General features: G+C 36.8%; 4 protein-coding genes across 14 annotated transcripts; 3 read left to right on the top strand and 1 right to left on the bottom strand.

Moving 5' to 3' along the window:
- Positions 1-86: 86 nt before the first annotated feature.
- Positions 87-4,876, top strand: LOC118059458 (uncharacterized). 2 transcript variants are annotated; one of them, XM_035072318.2, is made up of 4 exons: positions 87-243; positions 498-1,428; positions 3,292-3,575; positions 3,773-4,876. In XM_035072318.2, exons 2-4 carry the CDS (start codon positions 503-505, stop codon positions 4,525-4,527), a joined length of 1,965 nt encoding a protein of 654 aa, XP_034928209.1. In that variant the 5' UTR covers positions 87-243; positions 498-502; the 3' UTR covers positions 4,528-4,876. The 2 variants fall into 2 exon arrangements, with proteins under 2 accessions (XP_034928209.1, XP_034928211.1); XM_035072320.2 differs by having other exon boundaries at positions 100-243; positions 483-1,428.
- Positions 4,877-7,640: 2,764 nt separating this feature from the next.
- Positions 7,641-11,677, top strand: LOC118059459 (serine/threonine-protein kinase STY13). 8 transcript variants are annotated; one of them, XM_073406440.1, is made up of 5 exons: positions 7,641-7,828; positions 8,233-8,314; positions 8,432-9,799; positions 11,012-11,153; positions 11,251-11,677. In XM_073406440.1, the coding sequence occupies exons 3-5, from the start codon at positions 8,880-8,882 to the stop codon at positions 11,290-11,292; spliced, it is 1,104 nt and encodes a 367-aa protein (XP_073262541.1). In that variant the 5' UTR covers positions 7,641-7,828; positions 8,233-8,314; positions 8,432-8,879; the 3' UTR covers positions 11,293-11,677. The 8 variants fall into 8 exon arrangements, with proteins under 8 accessions (XP_073262541.1, XP_034928217.1, XP_034928220.1 ...); XM_035072326.2 differs by having other exon boundaries at positions 7,647-7,828; positions 8,432-8,501; positions 8,829-9,799; positions 11,012-11,677; XM_035072329.2 differs by having other exon boundaries at positions 7,647-7,828; positions 8,432-8,501; positions 8,818-9,799; positions 11,012-11,677.
- A 611-nt stretch (positions 11,678-12,288) lies between these two features.
- LOC118059461 (serine/threonine-protein kinase STY13) lies at positions 12,289-16,083 on the top strand. 3 transcript variants are annotated; one of them, XM_035072335.2, is made up of 4 exons: positions 12,289-12,526; positions 12,842-12,917; positions 13,387-14,397; positions 15,447-16,083. In XM_035072335.2, the coding sequence occupies exons 3-4, from the start codon at positions 13,481-13,483 to the stop codon at positions 15,784-15,786; spliced, it is 1,257 nt and encodes a 418-aa protein (XP_034928226.1). In that variant the 5' UTR covers positions 12,289-12,526; positions 12,842-12,917; positions 13,387-13,480; the 3' UTR covers positions 15,787-16,083. The 3 variants fall into 3 exon arrangements, with proteins under 3 accessions (XP_034928226.1, XP_034928229.1, XP_034928228.1); XM_035072338.2 differs by lacking the exon at positions 12,842-12,917 and having other exon boundaries at positions 12,289-12,515; XM_035072337.2 differs by lacking the exon at positions 12,842-12,917.
- A 69-nt stretch (positions 16,084-16,152) lies between these two features.
- Positions 16,153-17,676, bottom strand: LOC118059457 (uncharacterized). Its single transcript, XM_035072317.2, has 2 exons — positions 16,780-17,676; positions 16,153-16,699 (listed from the first exon to the last, which is right to left on the bottom strand). The coding sequence occupies exons 1-2, from the start codon at positions 17,530-17,532 to the stop codon at positions 16,652-16,654; spliced, it is 801 nt and encodes a 266-aa protein (XP_034928208.1). The 5' UTR covers positions 17,533-17,676; the 3' UTR covers positions 16,153-16,651.
- Between the last annotated feature and the right edge of the window lie 1,666 nt (positions 17,677-19,342).

Raw genomic sequence — 19,342 nt, 5'->3', positions numbered from 1 at the left:
CGAGCCGGGTCAAATATAGTGGTCCGGGCCAAGCCCAACAGAATATATTCATAACTTTTTCAGGTCGTCAATCCAACAAAGCGGAGTACTTATTTAGTTATCGGGCCCCCGACTCCGATAGCCAACTGGTTCTCTCTCTCTCTCACTCCGTCGTTCGATCGCTCTGTCTCTCATTCCCCGATAAGCTCTTTGCCGGTTTTCGTGTAGTAAGATTTGGCTCTGCTTTGGTTAATATCACAGAAGGTATGCTTCTCCTTCTCCTTCTCCTTCTCTAGTATTTCCTCTTGTAGTAGTAGTAGTAGTGCAAGTCATATTTAATAGCTGTTTGTTAGCTGAGAAAATTAGCAAGACTCTCAAAGTTTCAATTTTTAATTACTTAGCCTACTAATTAAGTATTGAATGAATGCGGGATTTTAGTGTAATTGTTGTTTCTTATGTGAAATCATGGTGAGTTTGAGGATGGGTTTTAAAAATTTATTTAGTTTTTTATTTGCTAGGTTTAATGGATAGGCAACCGCCGCCTCCGCCCCATGATTATGCCGCAATGGCATATGCTCAGCAGCAGCAGCCACAATATGGATATCCTCCTCCTCCACATCAACACCAACAATACCCTCCCCCACCTAATCCATTCATGCCTCCTCCTCATCCTTCAGTGCAGCAATATCCCTACACTCAACCTCCTCCACACCCTCACCATCTTCAACACCCGCCACAGCAACAGCAGCACCCTCCGCCTTTTGCACCACATTTACCGCCTCACCTTATACCTCCACCTTTTCATACTCCTAATTATGATTCTCCCCCAGCTCCGGCTCCCCCTCCATCTGATCCTGAGCTTCAGAAACGTATAGATAAGCTTGTTGAGTATGCCACAAAGAATGGGCCGGAATTTGAAGTCATGATCCGTGAAAAACAGCAGGATAATCCTGCTTATAGTTTCCTTTTTGGAGGAGAGGGTCATGCATATTATCGGTATAAACTTTGGTTATCTACGCGTGGTCCTCTCAATCCTCCTTTCCAAGCATCTTCTATGATGCATCCACCACCAAACCCAATGATGAATGCCACTGTTGGGCCTCCTCCTCAAATGCACCAACCTCCTTTTCCACCTTTTTATGATCACCATCACCAGCACACTCCACAGCCCTTTGGTGTTCATAATAGATCAGATTTTGATCAACCATCCAAGTCCTTTAAAGGACTCTCTGGTCCACTTCCTCCTGATGTTGCAGTGGAACTCGGTAATGTGCTTAACACTCTAAATGGTACCAAGGAGTCTATCAAAGGGGCCAAGACTTGGTTCATGCAAAGGTCTCCATTTGCACCAGCTCTTGCTGAAGCACTTAGGGACAGGATTTTTTCTCTGGATGATTCTGAGAGGCAATTGCACATCATCTATCTCGCCAATGATATTCTTTTTGACAGGTATGGTTCTACTTCTGCATTGCTGTCTGAACTTACTGCAACTTGATCACTCCTTAACAAAATCTGTATTGTTCAACAACAGCAGTTTGTCTCTGTTGTTTGTTCAGAAGCTCCTTGCATCATACACTCATGTTTGATTCATTTTCTTTTCATTCGTCTCTCCTTCCCGTCTTAAGGATGCATATATCTTTAATGGAATTGATCTTTGTAATTGTGTGCCTTGTGCTAGAAGGGCCTCTTTAGTCAAATATTGCTATAATCCTTCATGAGTGAATTCCTTGTCAATATTATCTTAATCTGAGGTCTTCTGTTCTTAAAGAAGCTTAAACTCTGTGTTTTCATTGCTCTGAAATCTAGTCCCATTGAGCTAAATTACTCAAAGTTATATGGTTGATCAGAATTGGATGCTTACTGATAATCGAACTTGAAATCATATGGTTCATCAGAATGTAGATACTTACCTATAATCGAATTTGACAAAGATGGAAATAAGATAAATAATCATTGAGTCACAAAGTAGAGAATGAAGTTGTTGGCTTTCAGCTACCAGAAGTAGATTTTTCCATTTGAAAGCACCCTTGAATGATAGATTTATAAAAATTCAAGGAACCAGAATTTCAGAATACTTTGACTTGTGAAAGCGCCCTTGATAGTGTAAATTATATGAAATTTGTGGTCCCAGCTTCCTTCCTAATTGAAAATCTCCCTCTTTTACATAGCATGTAATGGCTTAAGATTTTGGTACATGTAGATAGGATTTATTAAAAGTATTGCCATTGCAAAGATATAAACCCAAAGTTGCATATTTGTGGCCTATTCATAGTTTTAAGCCCCACTTGTTATCCTTTTTATCTGTCTCACAAATATTAGTGAGAGAACATTATATCTTACTGCCTTCTATAGTCTCTACAGTATATAATTGGAAAAAACTCACAAACAGGGCTTCAGATAAAAGGCCACATAATAACATTTTTTGTAGTTTGGGAATAGATTTCAGAAGGCTGAAGTATCTCTCTCAATCTCCGATGCTCTTTTTTTTAGCATCGTCTCTTCAGTCTGCAATCTAGCTCCATGATTGAGCAGCTGCTTCTCCTTGAATTCTAGCCCTAAAAGGCCAAACTCAATCCCAGCTTTAGGCCTTCTTTGTATGAACTTGAAAGCAAATCACAAGCAAGGAACACAAACTTTTGCTGGAGTTGATGGCTTGTTTTCACATCTTTGTATCATTAGGAGATTCTATGAGGGGGCACTGGGGGTGCTCCACCTGTATTGGGAAAAAAAATAACATGTTCAAGTTTACATCATCAGCTAAAATTCTGAGCACAATTTCAGATAACATTATTGGCAATCCCTAATGTTGTTGTAGTTTCCTTTTTGCCCCTGGAGCTCATATTAGATTCAGGTTACATATCTAATATGTAAAAGCTTTGGAATTTATGAGTGCACCTTGAAAGTTGACATTAATATGTAAATGTGTTATAGACTTATAGTTATATCTTCAAAATGTGCAGTTTCTCCAAAAGTCTTTTATGTCAGTCTTCTTTTATCATCCTAATTACCCTGTGGCTGACTCTCTGCAGCTGCCAGTCTGCTAGGTCCTTCATATTTGTCTTTTGAAATATTTGACTATTTTTATTTTAAGAATTATCTTGTATGAATCTTCAAGCCTGCTTGATTTTTAATGCAACCACCTGTAGATTTCCATCTCTGCTTGGTTGTATTTTGTTTTGGTTTTTTTACTTTCTTGCTATGGCATTGTGAGCCATGATTGCGTTTTTTTTCTTTGGTAGAAATGATGATTTTGTTCATAGGGAAAGAGTAGTCTGAAACTTCCTTGACCTTTTTGTTATTCGTTACCTGCAGTTTGCAAAGGAGAATTAATCCCCATGATCTTGATAATGAAGCCCTTGCATTTAAGCCTGTGCTAGGTTCCATGCTTGCAAGGATTTATCACTACCCTCAGAATAAGGATGAAAACCAGTCGCGGTTGCAGAAAATTCTGCAGTTCTGGGCCTCGAAGGAGGTCTATGATCAAGATACCATTTATAAACTTGAAGGTGAGATGGTTAGCGGACCACCAGTAAATTCTTTTCCAGGGCCTCCAAAAGAATTATCTACTGGCTCAACAGATTCTGTGCCTGCTGCAGGTAGCTCCTTCCATCCTCTTGCTATACATGCAGAGCATTTTAAACCAATAGTGTTATTGTACCAGGGGTAGTTGTGACTACTGATTGAGTTTTAGGGGCAACTTAATAGCATAAGGTGATTTGTCTTCGGATTTGTTTTGATGAATTTGGCAATTTCATTCTCGTGAGAAATGTTACAGAAGTTCCTTTTCCTGCAGGCTTTACTCAACATGCAACAAGCCACAATGCTCCACAATGGCCACCTGATAGGCAAAGTGTACCAGATCAGGAGCATCTTGATAAACAAATGCTGCCCGTCATGCTTCCAACCCTAGGAAATCAGCAATTTATTCCAAATCCAGTCCCTGCTGCTACTTTTCCGGGTTCCCTGCCCATAAATTCTTCTGTTCTGCCAGCAGGTCAACAACCTGCACCACATTTATTGCAAGCACCTCCTGCAAACATTGCTGAAAACTTGTCACCATATCCCCTGTTCCCACCCGGTCTTATTCCTGGAATGGTCCGAAAGATGCAGATTGGCAGTGGGGTGCCCTACTCACCTTTGAGCCCTTTGGACATCCCGACAACCATACCCCCGTCCAATGTATCCCCATCAGAAATTCTAGATAGAGTCTCAAAGTTTTTTAAAGAGATTGGAGAGGTTAACCCATCTGAGGGACCTATGAGAGCTGACCCAAAAGATGAAGATGATGAGTATGAGAGAGAGTCTCCCATTCGCAAGGGGGGAGCTTGCATCCCTCCTCCCCCAAACTTACAGGTTGAGCCAGAGACAGGAGCTTATGCAGATGGAAGTGTGGAGCGGAAACCTGGAACTGGCTCAGGAAGATTGGGACTTGGGGCAACAGCCGATCCTAATGAGCCAAGTCAATACGACGATGTTTACACATCTTACAGGAAACAGAGAAGCACCAACTATCACTCGTCCATGAGTGTAAGGGCTGCTACTAGGTAGAAACCCCGCATGATCGATTTGTTGTTAACTGGAAAAGCTGGAGTGGCTGTACTGTCTGCCTTCTTCCCATCTTTATCAAAGTGTTGGGTGTATTCATGGGAACTTGGATGTGTAGCAGGTCGTCAACCTTTGGATTATGCTAGTTAAAGTTTTGATTCAGAAGAATTTGGTAGCATGCATTAGACGGTCCTCCTTGCGAGTGTTGTAATCATTCAACCAATACCAACATTGGCGTAGAAAGTTCAATATAATTACCCGTTTGTGAGTTTTGTTGCCTGGATGAAAAAGAAAAAAGGAATTATGAAGTGCATTTTTTTCTCTTTTTTATATATATTTTAATAATTCAATAGCCTTTGATTTTCCCGCTAGTAATAAATGGCAGGCAGTCATTAGCACGAAATAATCTCAGTGATGGAACTTTAGTCTCAGTTGATGAACAAACTGATAATTGATATTTTTTTTCTTAATTACTGTGCATTATTCTGTTTATTTGCATGTGTATTCCCCACTTGTTTACAACAACTATACAGCGTGGGAAAACTTCCTGAGGTGTGGGAAACGCAAGGAAAATATCTTTTAATGCTGGAAAAAAAAAAAAAAAGTTTAGATGACCAATGGAGTATTATTAAATTGGAGTGTGAAATAGGCCCAAATTAATTGTTTTTGTTTTCTAGCCCTATCAAAATTTATTAGCCAGAAATTGGCTAATAATAAAAATTACTAAGAAAACTAAAAGGCACGGGCTTTTTTATTTTGTGTGGAAGATTGCACTGTTTATCTTCTCAAATATTATTATAGATAAACTGTGCTGAACTTCTTTGTTTTTTTTAATTTGATCCTAAGAAGATTTTTTTCACGTGGTTTCATCCCTTTTGAACTAGATTCAAGGGAAATTAAATAAATTTTATTGGCTAAGGATGAGATTGAAAAATTAGAAATATATAAAAAAGATGTTTTAAATGGGTGATGGTTTCAAAGTTAATATAAAACTTTAATTTGGTCCTCATATTTTAGAAATTATAAATGTTCGGTACCTCAATATTTTTTAATTCTATTTTGGTATGAAAGTTTATTTTTTATTATTTTTTGGTCTCTGATTTAAAAGAAGAGAGAGATCGTTAAATTCCAACGAAAAAAAAATAATATTATTAGACGCTGATTTACGCCACCAAAACAATTAATATTTGTTTCAAATGATTTCATTTGATGAATTAAGGTCATATTAGGTGGATGTTATTTTAGTTTCAGGTTGATTTTTGGTTTCATGATGGTTTGAGAAGTTTTTAAATGCCATGAATAGGTTTATCATGGCTTCTAGAGTGTTGTTCTATGTGTTTTGATTCAAAAAAAAAAAATTTGAAAAATATATTTCGAGTCAAAGAACCATTTTACCTAATTTTTCAGACATCACAACAGGTAGATTATGAAAAAAATCAAATAACAGGTTGTTTGATTCTTTTTATTTTTTTTTTTAAAAAAAATTGGGACAGACAACACACCTAAATGCGACATAAAAATAAAAGGGATCATGCACAAGGACCCTAACGAGTAGGCCAAGTAGGCTTACCTGATCTTTTCTGTCCTTTTTTTTCCTAAAATATTTTTATTCTTGTTTTTTTTAATTAATTTTTTTATTTATATTTAGATTAATATCTTTTCTTTCTTTTATTTTGTTTATAGAGCCATTTTTAAATGACAATTATTTTTTGGCTTTTTTTTTGCTATTTTTTAATATATATTTAGAATCAATGTATTTTTTTTTTCAAAATTATTTTTATTTATATTTAGATTAATACATTTTCTTTCCTTTTTTTGTTTTGTTTATACATCCTTTTTTAAATGACAGTTATTTTTTGAATATTTTTTTACCTTTTTATATACATATACATATACATAATTTTTAAATTTATGTTTCAATTAACACCGCTCATTTGTGATTTTTTTTAGTTCATTTATTTAACGTATTTTGGATAGAGATTTTTCTAAAAAAATTAATTTGCGTGTTTAATTTTTTGAAGCGATTTTTCCAGTGTGTGTGTATATATATATATATATATCTTGTTTTTTAAAATAATAATAAAAAATTCAGATACTTTTTTTAATATATGCAACCTTGTATATTTTGTTTATTAAAATAATTTAATATGTGTTTATTTCTATTATTGTTTAATAAGATAAAAAATTATTTTGATTAGCAAGATTCAACAAACACAACAGGAAATATATCTTGTATTGCGAAATTAAATATCTTGATCTACACTTATCTCTTAATTTTTCCGGTTTTATTTTTAGTTAGCATTAATTTTTTGTTTTCAATTTATCAGAATATATAATTTTTGATTTATTTGATTACATATATCCATAAAAATTTTAATTTATACTTAAAAAAGTTATTAGCTATAAAAATATGTGAAAAAAAACTAATATATATATATATATATATATATATTTTAATAAAAATAAAAATAAAAATATTTGACACAACAAATCACGAAGACAGACATACAAGTAGTTGATAGCCTTAACATAATAATATAATGAATGAAAGCAATTTTCCGGCTCTTATCTGCTAATGTTTATGAGGCTGCCAGTGATCTATAGATACAAAGAACCATATGCAGTCTGCTCTCCAGTATGAAAAATACTGCAGGAATCTGCAGTCTGCTCTGCCAGTGCTTTGCCTCTCCTCACCTTTGTTAATTTCCTCTCCAGTAATTAATATCAAAAAAAGAAAAGAGAGAGAAAAAGAAAAGGAAAAAAAAACCTTGAGTTCTTGGGTAGGCTGGCTCTGGGCGTAAATTTGGAAAATACATAAGGGCAATTGTGTCAATCGAAAATCACGAGAGAAGACAAAAGAAAGAAGGAAAAGAAAGAGAAAACCGAAGAAGCATTGAAAGTTACAAGCAATGAGAAGCCAAGCGGAGACTGTCTGACTGATTTAAAGGACTGTTTGGGTGTGTTTTTTAAAAATATTTTTTATTTTAAATTAATATATTTTTAATATTTTTAAATTATTTTGATGTGTTAATTTAAAAATAATTTTTAAAAAATAAAAAAATATTATTCAAATGTATCTGTAAGTAAAAAATAACAGCAGTAATTACCAAACACTCCCTTAGTGTTTAGCTTGTTTCTTTGTTTTTTGTCTAAAAGTATTCTTCCTCTTCTTCTTCAGCTACAACATCATCATCTCTGACTTTGTGTTGATGATGGAGATGAAGATTATGCATTTGCTTTTATCGTTGATTGATTGATTTCCATTTCATTTCATTTTGATTCGCAGAGAATCTGACGTAGGCAGGCAGGCAGCTTCTTTCTATTTTTTATTTTTATTTTTATTTTACTACTGTTACTTTGTATTTATTTCTTAATTATTACTAACAACTATAATAGTCATAATCATAGGATTGCTAAAAGAAGGAAATCATCTCTTGTTTTTTTTCTTTTCTTAGCTGTGATTGTGTTCAAGACAAATTAATTTTATTAATTAGCTGATCAAATTTCTGTCAGACCCTCTTCCTCTTTTCCCATTTCTATATCTAAAGCTCTAATCTTTTCTCCGATCCTTTTGTTTCCCTTGAAAGAAAGAAAATATTTGAGCTCACAATATTTGCAAGGGTTTTGATTGATTTTGAAGGGTTGTATTATGTCAAAAGCTTCTGACTTGTTATGTGACTGATTTTGTAATATGAATGTTGATTGCAGACAGTGGCAGAAGAATACTGACTTTGTGTGGGTGTGGTGGCTTCAAATCTGTAGAAGAATGTCTTAACTAGCTCTTGCAAAGGTATAATCCTTCTCTTTATACTCTTAACATGATCTAGTAGTGGCAAACTTCATGGTTCTTTCTATTTTTGCTTTCTCATATTATGGCTTTTATTTAACCCCATTTGTTGACAAATAGGTTTCCAAAGTTGCCTGCTTTTCACCTCTTCCGTCTTTAATTCCATGATAATTAGAGAGTGATTTCGCAGGTACATGTCAAGTTGTTTCATTTTCTGCTTCTTAATCATCACTAATGATCTTTCGAGTCTTATAATCATGTCTGGCTTTTTACGTTCTGCCGTGTTCTTTTGCAATTAATGTGAGTGCAAGCTGTGTAAATGGTTTCCGATATCATACCCCACTTAATCTTGATTTCCTTCACCCATTTCAGTAGTAAATACATCACCAGGCAAAACAATGCATTACTTACCGAAAATTGTTGAAGGATTTAGATCAAGATAACTTCAAATGCTCGTTTTTGTGTTTTGTTCTGGGGTACATGTGCTGGACACTCTGTAACAGTAGATGAGTTGCAGGAGTTTATGATAAGACGAATTGTGCGTCTCTGATTTTATCTTGACAAGTTCATGGTTGGGAAAATGGTGGAGGGTCAAAAATTTACTGGACTCATAGGAGCAAGTAACAACAATGGTAACAACTACTATGGCTTTACACAAGGTTTTTATCAAGAACTTGGTGATGGTACAAACATGTCCATTGACAGTTTACAAACAGGCCATGCCGGTGGGTCTGTCTCAATGTCAGTGGATAACAGTAGTGTCGGATCCAATGATTCTTTAACCCATATGCTAAGCCATCCAGGTTTAAAACCTGTCAACCGCCATAACTATAGTGTATCAGTAGGCCAGAGTGTGTTTCGTCCAGGGAAAGTCACCCATGCCCTAAATGATGATGCATTAGCGCAAGCTTTGGTGGATAATCGGTATCCAACAGAGGGACTGCAGTATTATGATGATTGGACAATTGATTTGAGAAAACTCAACATGGGTACAGCTTTTGCCCAAGGTGCTTTTGGAAAGTTATACAGAGGCATGTATAATGGGGAGGATGTTGCAATTAAGATATTGGAGAGGCCTGGGAATAGCCCGGAGAAAGCACAAGTTATGGAACAGCAGTTCCAGCAGGAAGTTATGATGCTTGCAAATTTAAAGCACCCGAACATTGTGCGGTTCATTGGTGCCTGCCGGAAGCCCATGGTTTGGTGTATCGTAACAGAGTATGCGAAAGGTGGGTCAGTTCGGCAGTTTTTGACCAGGAGGCACAATCGGGCAGTACCGTTGAAAATAGCAGTTCAGCAGGCTTTAGATGTTGCGAGAGGAATGGCATATGTTCATGGACTCGGGTTTATACACCGTGATTTGAAGTCAGATAACCTCTTAATAGCAGCAGATAAAACCATAAAAATTGCTGATTTTGGTGTTGCACGGATTGAGGTGCAGACTGAAGGGATGACACCCGAAACCGGGACATACCGTTGGATGGCTCCGTAAGTCTCAACACTTTTTATACATGAAGGTTTCTTTCTTTTAGGTTACATTGTGATTGTATTCATATTTTTTTTGCTGTGAGCATGTGATAGTTTTCCCTTTTCAGGGTTCTTTTTCTGATAAATGCATATTATTACAGTAGATCTCCTCCCTTTTATTGCATGAATAAAGTATCTGATTATGAAAATGGTTGTAGATATAGGCTTTTAAGGAAATATTGGTGGTCCACATCATTGTTTGGAGCTGTCACTCAAATAAAGTAAAGAACTGCACAGTGAATGAGAAAGAATGTCTTAGGAAGTTGAGGTTTTCATAAAGTTTCTGGAAATGTATTCATTCTTTTGCGTTTCTTCTTTCAAAGGGGGTAGGGAATGGCTTGTCCCTCTTCATCGAGGTTTCCCTTTTACCCTGATTCCATTGAATGACAATAGTGGTAGCTACTTCTATTAGGAAGAGTTGATGATGGCAGGGGGAGTAATGGTGGTCAACACCATTTAGGCAATTAGGAGAATTTGGGAAGCTTTTCTTGAGAATATTGGAATTCTACAGCAACGTTGTTTGCAGTGCTATGCTGCCCTACGATTAGAATGGAGGGCCAGCAATGATATTCTATTTTCCTTTCTTATTTTTACCAGTGGATAGACTGATATCTTTTGGTGAGGCCTGAAATACGACTTAAAAAGTAACTCCATCTTTCGTGTCTGGCACCAGAACTGGCTTATGCTGATTAATGCAATGTATATTATACTGAGGTGTGCACAGCTTGCATTATATTGTCTCTAAGAAGCGGTTGGAGTATTGGTAGAATGTAGTTCCTAAAAGGCAATTTTAATTATTATAGATGATTGGTTATGCCGACAGCCACTCCTAACTTGAGTTTTTTCTCAATGAAACAGACACTTGATCAGAGCATACATTCATAGGGAAATGTTAAGTTTGAAAGGAATTTGGATATATTCTATCTGAAAGGAATTTAGTTGGTAGTGAGTAGAACTTGATGCATGTTCTGGAAAATCAATTCATATATCGAACTATAATAAAACTAGATCTTAGTGTCATTGTCCGATCTGGATTTGAACGCTGATACTCGACTGCAACATACATCAGTTTTTTCTGATTTTTCTTTTTCAAGAATCTGCATTCTTTTGCTGATAACAAGGGATTGTGATTGTAACCACCCTCTAAAGTTTTAAATGTCCCAATTCATGCAGAGAGATGATTCAGCACAGGTCCTATACACAAAAGGTGGATGTGTACAGCTTTGGAATTGTTCTTTGGGAGCTCATAACAGGCTTGCTTCCATTCCAGAACATGACTGCTGTTCAGGCTGCCTTTGCTGTGGTGAACAAAGGAGTAAGACCGATAATCCCTTATGATTGTCTGCCTGTTCTGAGTTACATCATGACCCGCTGCTGGGACGCCAACCCTGAAATTCGCCCCTCTTTCACAGATGTTGTCAGGATGCTTGAGAATGCCGAAACCCAGATATTGACCAATGTGCGCAAGGCACGCTTCAGGTGCTGCATAGCTCAACCCATGACAGTTGAATGATCCACCAGAATATAAGACTGAAAAACACACGTTTAAGATGATACAAATGAAAATTGTATTATTAAACCTAAGCTGTGTGAACTGAAGCTATGTCATGTATCAGTTTTCTTTCCCCCTTTTCCACCGCAAAGTAGGAAGATGTTAACCGTTTAGAATGCTGCTTTTTTTTTTTTTACCCTTGTTGGTGGCAGTTGTACTGATGTATCTTTATCGAAGGTCGTAGTGGTGGGGGAGCATCGATGTATCTTCCCACAGTAGCTATAGATGGAGACCTGTCGTTTGTATTGTCTTGCTTGTCATATAACAAACGAACTCAGGTTCTGTCATTTGTTGCTGTTGAGGCTTGCGAGGGCATGTTTTACACGTTGTTATGCGTTCTTGACGGGGACGAATTTGTGTGACGTCGTACATGTAAAAACGAGGTCCACTTGTTTAGGGCATCAGAACCTGAAGATATTAATGACATAAATATAAATAACAGTACCTGTTGTTGTATAATTGCTCCATGATTTTGAGCATATGGTAGCTGTTTTCTAGTTTTATTATGATTAGGAAACATCTAAATTTATGAGGTGAATTGATCAAATTCTCAGCTCTGCCAGGGAGTAAATAGTGTCAACTTTTATGAAGCTGTTGCTCACCTCCTCATCCAGGAGTGCCACTTGACCATATATCGATTAGCATCCAAAAAATGAGGAAACACACGCACACGCTTGCAACACAAATTGTGAGAAATCAAAGGTTGCGACTCAAATTGAAGAATTTAAACACTGAAGGACTTGGAAATAAGTGTCATGCATGGCCCATAACCATTTGCTATATTAGATTATTAAAATGAAAGGGCAGTAAAGTATTTTCACATACATTTCAAGGACATTTGTGTCCTTGGAGAAATAATAATAAAAAAAAACAAATAAATAAATAAAAACTGAGACTTTGAAAGTAAATGCAAAGAGAAGACTGGTCTCTCTCTCTCTCTCTCTGTAGTTGTTGTAGCTCATCATCTAAACATCTTGTCTTCTTCCTCCTCCTCCTCCTTTCCTTGTTCTTCTTCTTTTACTCTGCGATTCTTTATTGTAAAAGGCAGCTGAAGAATTGAATTCACACATTGTTGCTGCTGCTGATGACCCCTCCTTCCTTTCGCTAATTACTGGTAACCACCAGGTGGGTAATAGGTATGCAACCATTTCTTTTTATCTATTTCACTGGTGCTCTTTCCTGATTTCTTTTAAATTACCTGATCTAATATCTGCCAGACCCTGCTTTTCATCTCTGGGCCTCTTACTCATATATAAAGCTCTAAGCTTTGAATTTGTCAAACTTAGTCTTTAGAAGTTGAATTTTTCATATTTCAGCTCAATGTTTTTCCGTTTAAGTCTTTCTCAATTAGTTGTTTCGCTGGCTTGATGGGTTTGGATTTTCAGGGTCTTGACATGTGAAAGTTTGTATCTTTGTATGTGACTGTAACTGCTATGATATTTTGGTCACAGATAGAGTCTAGGATCGGGATAGCTGAATCTCTTCGAGGAGTTTCAGTTTTCATTAATTTATTCAATCATTGCAAAGGTATCACCTTTTCATTTCAGAAATGTAAATTTTCTTATTATTATGTTTCTATATTTGTTTTCTGGTATAATTAGTTTAGGTCATTTGCCCCCAAATAGGTTCCCATTGTGCTCTGTTTCTGTGGAGATTGGTTAACGATTTCACTGTTGCTTGTCAATTTGTTTCATTTTATTAGCTTCCTAACCATCACTACAACATTAGGTTTTCAAAAAAAATTATTTCTTTTTATGTTCTGTTGTGATCTTATCTGGCATTAATTGTGGGTTGTCCTTGGGAGAACCGTGTAAAAGACTTTTGATGGTGCCCCCACATAATCTTAATTTGTAATACCTATAAATGATAGATGACCATTTCAACGAACACTAAGAAAATTAGTGCATGCAACACTTTTCAAATGATAGCATTACTAACTGTTCATTGTCGTATGATGTTAATCATAGCTTAAAAGTCCTTCTTTGTGTGTTTATAGGGTCCATTTAGTGGAGATGCTGCCCATTTAATGAGCGTGACTAATTTTGGATAAAAAGAATTGGGTATTGTTGATTTCAATTTGACGAGCATTCATGATTGGAAAAATGGTGGAAGGGCCAAAATTTACTGGAATCATAGGAGGAAATACCAACAATGAGAACAACTACTATGATTTCACACAAGGGTTTTACCAAAAGCTTGGTGAAGGTACCAACATGTCCATAGACAGTTTACAAACAAGCAATGCCGGTGGATCTGTCTCAATGTCAGTGGATAATAGTAGTGTGGGATCCAGTGATTCTCTAACCCACATCTTAAGCCATCCAGGATTAAAACCTGTCAATCACCACTATAGTGGGACGGTGGGACAGAGTGTGTTTCGTCCAGGGAAGGTCACCCATGCACTAAATGATGATGCATTAGCTCAAGCATTGATGAATCCTAAGTATCCAACTGAGGGGTTGCAGAATTACGATGAATGGACGATTGATTTGAGAAAACTCAATATGGGTACAGCGTTTGCCCAAGGTGCTTTTGGAAAGCTATATAGAGGCACGTATAATGGGGAGGATGTTGCAATTAAGATATTAGAGAGGCCAGAAAATAGCCCAGAGAAGGCACAAGTGATGGAGCAGCAGTTCCAACAAGAGGTTATGATGCTTGCAAATTTAAAGCACCCAAACATCGTGCGGTTTATTGGTGGCTGCCGTAAGCCCATGGTTTGGTGTATTGTGACGGAATATGCAAAGGGAGGGTCAGTTAGGCAGTTTCTGACAAGGAGGCAAAATCGGGCAGTGCCATTGAAATTGGCTGTTAAGCAAGCACTAGATGTTGCAAGGGGAATGGCTTATGTTCATGCACTTGGATTTATACACCGGGATTTGAAGTCAGATAACCTTTTGATTTCGGCCGATAAATCTATAAAAATTGCTGATTTTGGTGTTGCAAGAATTGAGGTGCAGACTGAGGGGATGACACCAGAAACTGGGACATACCGTTGGATGGCTCCGTAAGTCTCTACTCCTTCCATGCATTGAGGTTCCTTTCTTTGTGTTATTTTATGATTGTTATGCATATTTCTGTTGTAACCAGATGAACTTTTTTTTTTTCCTAATTCTGATAGATATGTTTTACATGGGCAATTCTTTTCCTTTACTGAATGATTAACCTATCTCTGCACAAATGGTAGTACCTGTAAGTTTTGTAGGAAATGGTGCTTTCTCCCTCTGTGTGGTGGTGTTGTTGATTAAATAAAGGAATGAAACATTGATAATAAATGAGAGAGGCATTCTAAGAAAGTGGGTCATTTCTTCCCGTTTCATTCTTGTGCACAATGTTGTGTTTCTCTTTGTATAGCTTGTCTAACCTGGATTTCTCTTTTTGCAAATCAATTCAGCATAACGGTTTTTAGTTCCATGGATATTGGTAAGTGAAGCAGTATGGCAATTCAGCATAACGGTTTCTAACAATGGCCATTCCTAGATTTCTGATTTGTGGCTGGCTAAACAAGCTTGACCTAAATCTTTTTACATAAGCACCATCCCGATGAGGTGGGCTTTTTTGTCATTTGTGGGACGCTAGAAGAAGACCAGGAAAGAGATGTAGATTGGAAATCTCATTTCATTCCTTTCTCTCTCTTGGGAACATTGAATCTTATGTAACGAAGTAAAAAAGACTTCTACCCTTTTATTCAGCGCCTCATGGTTTTGAGGCCATGCTTTTTATAAACTATCATATAGATGTTGTTTTTCTGATAGACATGCATGCTGCCATGAGACATTCGTGCTTGTACACACAGAAGTTCCTTGTGCTTAAATATATTTTTCTTGAAGGGGAATTTAATGATTATTAATTGGAGTTTGCTGAATGCTCTAGGATATCAATTATTGTGCTCATTATAGCACTACAGTAAGTTTTATCTTCTTAGTTCCATCAACTGTCAAGCATACGAGTTTTTCTGAATTGCTGTTTTCTTGAATCTACGAACTCCTGTCAATTGCGACAACAGATTGTGGTTGTAATTATTCTCTTACGTGTTTGACTTACCAATTTGTACAGAGAGATGATTCAGCACAGGCCCTATACACAAAAGGTGGATGTGTATAGCTTTGGTATTGTCCTTTGGGAGCTCATAACAGGTTTGCTTCCCTTCCAGAACATGACAGCAGTGCAGGCAGCATTTGCTGTTGTGAACAAGGGGGTAAGGCCAGTTATACCAAATGATTGTCTCCCTGTACTGAGTGAAATCATGACGCGCTGCTGGGATACCAATCCTGAAGTCCGTCCTCCCTTCACCGAGATCGTCAGGATGCTTGAGAATGCTGAGACTGAGATCTTGACCACCGTGCGCAAGGCACGTTTCAGATGTTGCATGACTCAACCCATGACAGTTGACTGATCCAGAACATAAGACCCGATAACAGATCGTAAAGAGGATACAAATGAAAAAAACGAAATATAAACCGAAGCTGTATGGATGAATTTTATGTTTGTGTATGTATCAGTATTTTTTTTTCTTTTTCCAGATAGGGAAAAGTTGACCATTTAGACTGGATGGTTCCTGGTGTTTGGTGTCAATTGTAATGGAGTAGCGTGGTTGAAGGTCATGGTTTCCAAGCTGTAGTAGTAGGGGAGCATTGGTGTATCTTCCCTCTGTAGCTATAAATATATATATGTACCTGCCATTTTCGTTGTTGTTTGTTGTTGTATCTTATATAACAAACGCAGGTTCTCTTTGGATAATAATGCTTCAATTTCCCCCCCTTTACTCGTTCCCTCCTTTGCTTCTCAGTTCCATAACCACCCTGCCCTTTTAGCGTGGGAGATGGCGTATCTGCCAATCGTTCTCAAGTCAGCATGTGTACACTTTACAGGGATGAACTTTGTTGTATTATACTTGTAAATTGGAAGTCTCTAGGACCCGAAATCGTTTTGCTTGTAAATTTGAATCTCTAGGATAGTCGTCCAGTTTTTCAGTAACAATGGCTCAAAAGTTTCTGGTTTTTCAGCAATACCTTCCCAAACCAGAAAGGGATTAAAATGCACTTTGCTGCCAGTTAAACATAAACTAAAGACCAGTAACATAAACACCAGGACAGAAAAGGGGGGTTTTGGGGGTGGGTATTGTCAATACAAAAGAAAAGCATAGATGGAACAGGAAATGAACGTTAATAACAAGCATCAGAGACCAGTCATGCTAAAACTAAGTGTTGTGGTAGCAATATGATGAATTGGTCACCGGTCACCACAGCAGCCGCCGCAGCTTACATAGCACGCTGCCCCCCAGATTGAGAACCGGAGGCCAATCCGTCCTAAAAATAAGAACATATAAACACTTGTATTAAAAAAGAAATGCAATGCTACAAACACATGGAGTTAATTAAGAACTCACGGAGGTAAGTTTGGTCCGCCTTGCTGGTTGACACTCCGTTATCTTTTCCTCCCAAGCAGGAGACATCGTCTCCAGGTAATCCAGATTAAATCCATAAGCTAGATTAAAGGCACTCAAATAGTAGATACCAACAACAGTCCCATTCTTGCTAAAAAATGGGGTGCCACACACATGCTCGCTGCCATAAATAGCTCCTACCTCCACAAATTGTATCGGAACTCTCTCGTGATAAGCATGCTTAATGCTAGGTGCAACTATTTGTTGCACTTCTTTACTCATGATAATAGATGACAAGTTTCTGTTCGGACATGAAACCATTCCTTTAAGATATCCATACGCATTATTAAAAAAGACATGAATAAAATGAATCTCACAGCCTTTTACAGCTGCAGAGGTAGCGAGGCGTGCATAGGGAAAGTCCTCCCTCTCTGACTCCAACTTGAGCAGTAAAAAAGGATGATCAGCATATTCATGACAGATAGCCGCCTTGAATCCTTCATCATCATCATCATCTTTAAAACAAACATGCATTCCTGTTCTGTTAGTGCCGGTGCCGATGTTGATAGTAAGGATGTGGCCATAAGGTGAGATCACAACACCAGCTGCAAACAAGGATAGCGTGCCGGATTCAAAAACATTATAGATTCGAGCAACAGTGGGCACCATGGTTTTGAAAAAAGTTGGTATCTCAGAAGCATCCAGGGATGGATGATCGTCTCCTGCATCATAGGATCGAGCATCAGCCGGATACATTGTGATTTGGAGGATAGTATTTCACAGAGGAAAGATCTAGCGGTTGAAGATAAGGGATCTAGGGTTTATTACAACGGCAATCTAGCGATCTAGCTATGGACGGAATGGAGTGGAAAGGCATTAAGTAGTGACGAGGTCTCAAGGGTGAAAAACCCGCCTTTCAGTCGTTCACGTGAATACTGTGTTGGTTGGAATTTCGTTTTGTACACTGCGCTTTTGGTTACGAACAACTGCCTTCCTTTATCTCCTTGTGATTTATTAATCTAGTTGTTATTTAATCCCTATATCCTTTATAAATTAATCATTTTCGTCTATTTCATCTAATTTATTTTGCTTTTTTTTAAGTTTAAAAAATAAAAGTAATTTTATATACGATGTTGGAAAGTTTAAGGAGGATTAAAAAACATGATATTATTAAATTAAACGTGATCAACACTTATTAAACAACTATATTATAATTAAATATAAAATAACAAGGGAAATTATTGTGCAGCAGAGGATATAAAAAGTTATTCCTTGTAGTAATATAAAAATGAAATTTGAACTATAAAATCTTTTAACTATGCATAGGAGGTTAGGTGATTTTTTTCATTATAATACAATTTTCTCTTACAAATTATAAAAAACTAGACTTGTTATTTTTTTTATCATAGTAAAATTATTAATTTAATCCTAAAGTAAAAAAAAAAAAAAAGTTTGTCATTCAATCAAGGTGTTCTGGTATTTATTATTTTTTTAAAATAATAAAATTACTTTATTAATCTTAAAGAAAAAATCAACTAAACTTTTTACTTATGTTTTTTTTTATCTTTTTACCTTGTGTTTTACTTTTTTTATATCAAAATTATTTATGGATATTATTTTATTTGATAATATATTAAATATTATAAAAAAAAAAAAAAAAACAATTGAAAGAAAATACGTTGATGCATGCAAGATTTGAATAGTCTTGGCGTTTTCTCCGTGTTCTCTGACACCAATAACTTTTTTTTTTTCCACTCCCTGCCTCGATTTCTGCCCGACCACTGAAAAATTTAAAAGCAGTCCCTTCGATTTTTTTTTGGGTATGGAGGGCGAACTCTATGTCATTGCATCCGAAATCGCCAAGGATTTGATCCGCAAATTAATCGATGGCTTCGTATGCCAGAACAGCCCGATGGTGTCTCGCACGGTTATGCATCCTTGGTCCCGGATTTTGCTAATGGCAGGTTTCTGTTGCACAGTCTCAACTCCCTTTATGCTTACTCTTTGAAGGATAAACACCGGAGTTGCCTTGGATCCATGGCATGATCTCTCTGTTGTTGCCGATGGCGCGTTCCTGATGGGGGTGGCATTGAATCTTTAATTGCCTCCGATTTGGTTAACAGGGTCTGGGTGGCAATGGCGCGCTGTTCTTGTTCCATGGAGGTCCACTCTATCATCTAAAGGATGAGAATGGTGTTTATGGGGTAGAATGCTTGGCTGGATGCCTCAAGTTCAAAGCCAAGAAGACACTGGATATATATGAGGGTTCTTTTTAATGCACCTATATATTTTTGCATCAAATTAAGACGGCACATCTGCTGACAGTTTCCTCGCAGTACTAGAGGTAACTTTGATCAATCAAATATAAGAATTTATCCTTTCATATGGTAACTGTAAGCTTTGCATTTTTCAATCTTAGTAGCTGTCGTGTTTAATTAGTTATGAGATATTCTATTGAGATTAAGATAGAGATTGGAACTATTTTCTTGCTCAAGGTTTTTTTGGCTCAAGTGTAGTAATGGGATATTCTATTGAAATTAATAATAAAATCCTATCAATAAAATAT

The sequence above is a fragment of the Populus alba genome, chromosome 18, assembly GCF_005239225.2.
Source record: "Populus alba chromosome 18, ASM523922v2, whole genome shotgun sequence".
NCBI classification, from domain to species: domain Eukaryota; kingdom Viridiplantae; phylum Streptophyta; class Magnoliopsida; order Malpighiales; family Salicaceae; genus Populus; species Populus alba.
Note: the sequence above shows the minus strand (reverse complement) of the source record. Positions and strands in the feature narration are given on the sequence as shown.

What these genes read in the sequence shown, in the direction of transcription:
- LOC118059457 (XM_035072317.2), bottom strand. Translation starts at nt 17,532, where the DNA reads ATGTATCCGGCTGATGCTCGATCCTATGATGCAGGAGACGATCATCCA. An exon ending in GGCGGACCAAACTTACCTCC is followed by an intron (nt 16,700 to 16,779) that starts GTGAGTTCTTAA and finishes TCTTATTTTTAG; the next exon opens with GACGGATTGGCCTCCGGTTC.
- LOC118059461 (XM_035072338.2), top strand. Translation starts at nt 13,481, where the DNA reads ATGATTGGAAAAATGGTGGAAGGGCCAAAATTTACTGGAATCATAGGA. An exon ending in ACATACCGTTGGATGGCTCC is followed by an intron (nt 14,398 to 15,446) that starts GTAAGTCTCTAC and finishes CAATTTGTACAG; the next exon opens with AGAGATGATTCAGCACAGGC.
- LOC118059458 (XM_035072318.2), top strand. Translation starts at nt 503, where the DNA reads ATGGATAGGCAACCGCCGCCTCCGCCCCATGATTATGCCGCAATGGCA. An exon ending in AATGATATTCTTTTTGACAG is followed by an intron (nt 1,429 to 3,291) that starts GTATGGTTCTAC and finishes CGTTACCTGCAG; the next exon opens with TTTGCAAAGGAGAATTAATC. An exon ending in AGATTCTGTGCCTGCTGCAG is followed by an intron (nt 3,576 to 3,772) that starts GTAGCTCCTTCC and finishes CTTTTCCTGCAG; the next exon opens with GCTTTACTCAACATGCAACA.
- LOC118059459 (XM_073406439.1), top strand. Translation starts at nt 8,880, where the DNA reads ATGGTTGGGAAAATGGTGGAGGGTCAAAAATTTACTGGACTCATAGGA. An exon ending in ACATACCGTTGGATGGCTCC is followed by an intron (nt 9,800 to 11,011) that starts GTAAGTCTCAAC and finishes CAATTCATGCAG; the next exon opens with AGAGATGATTCAGCACAGGT.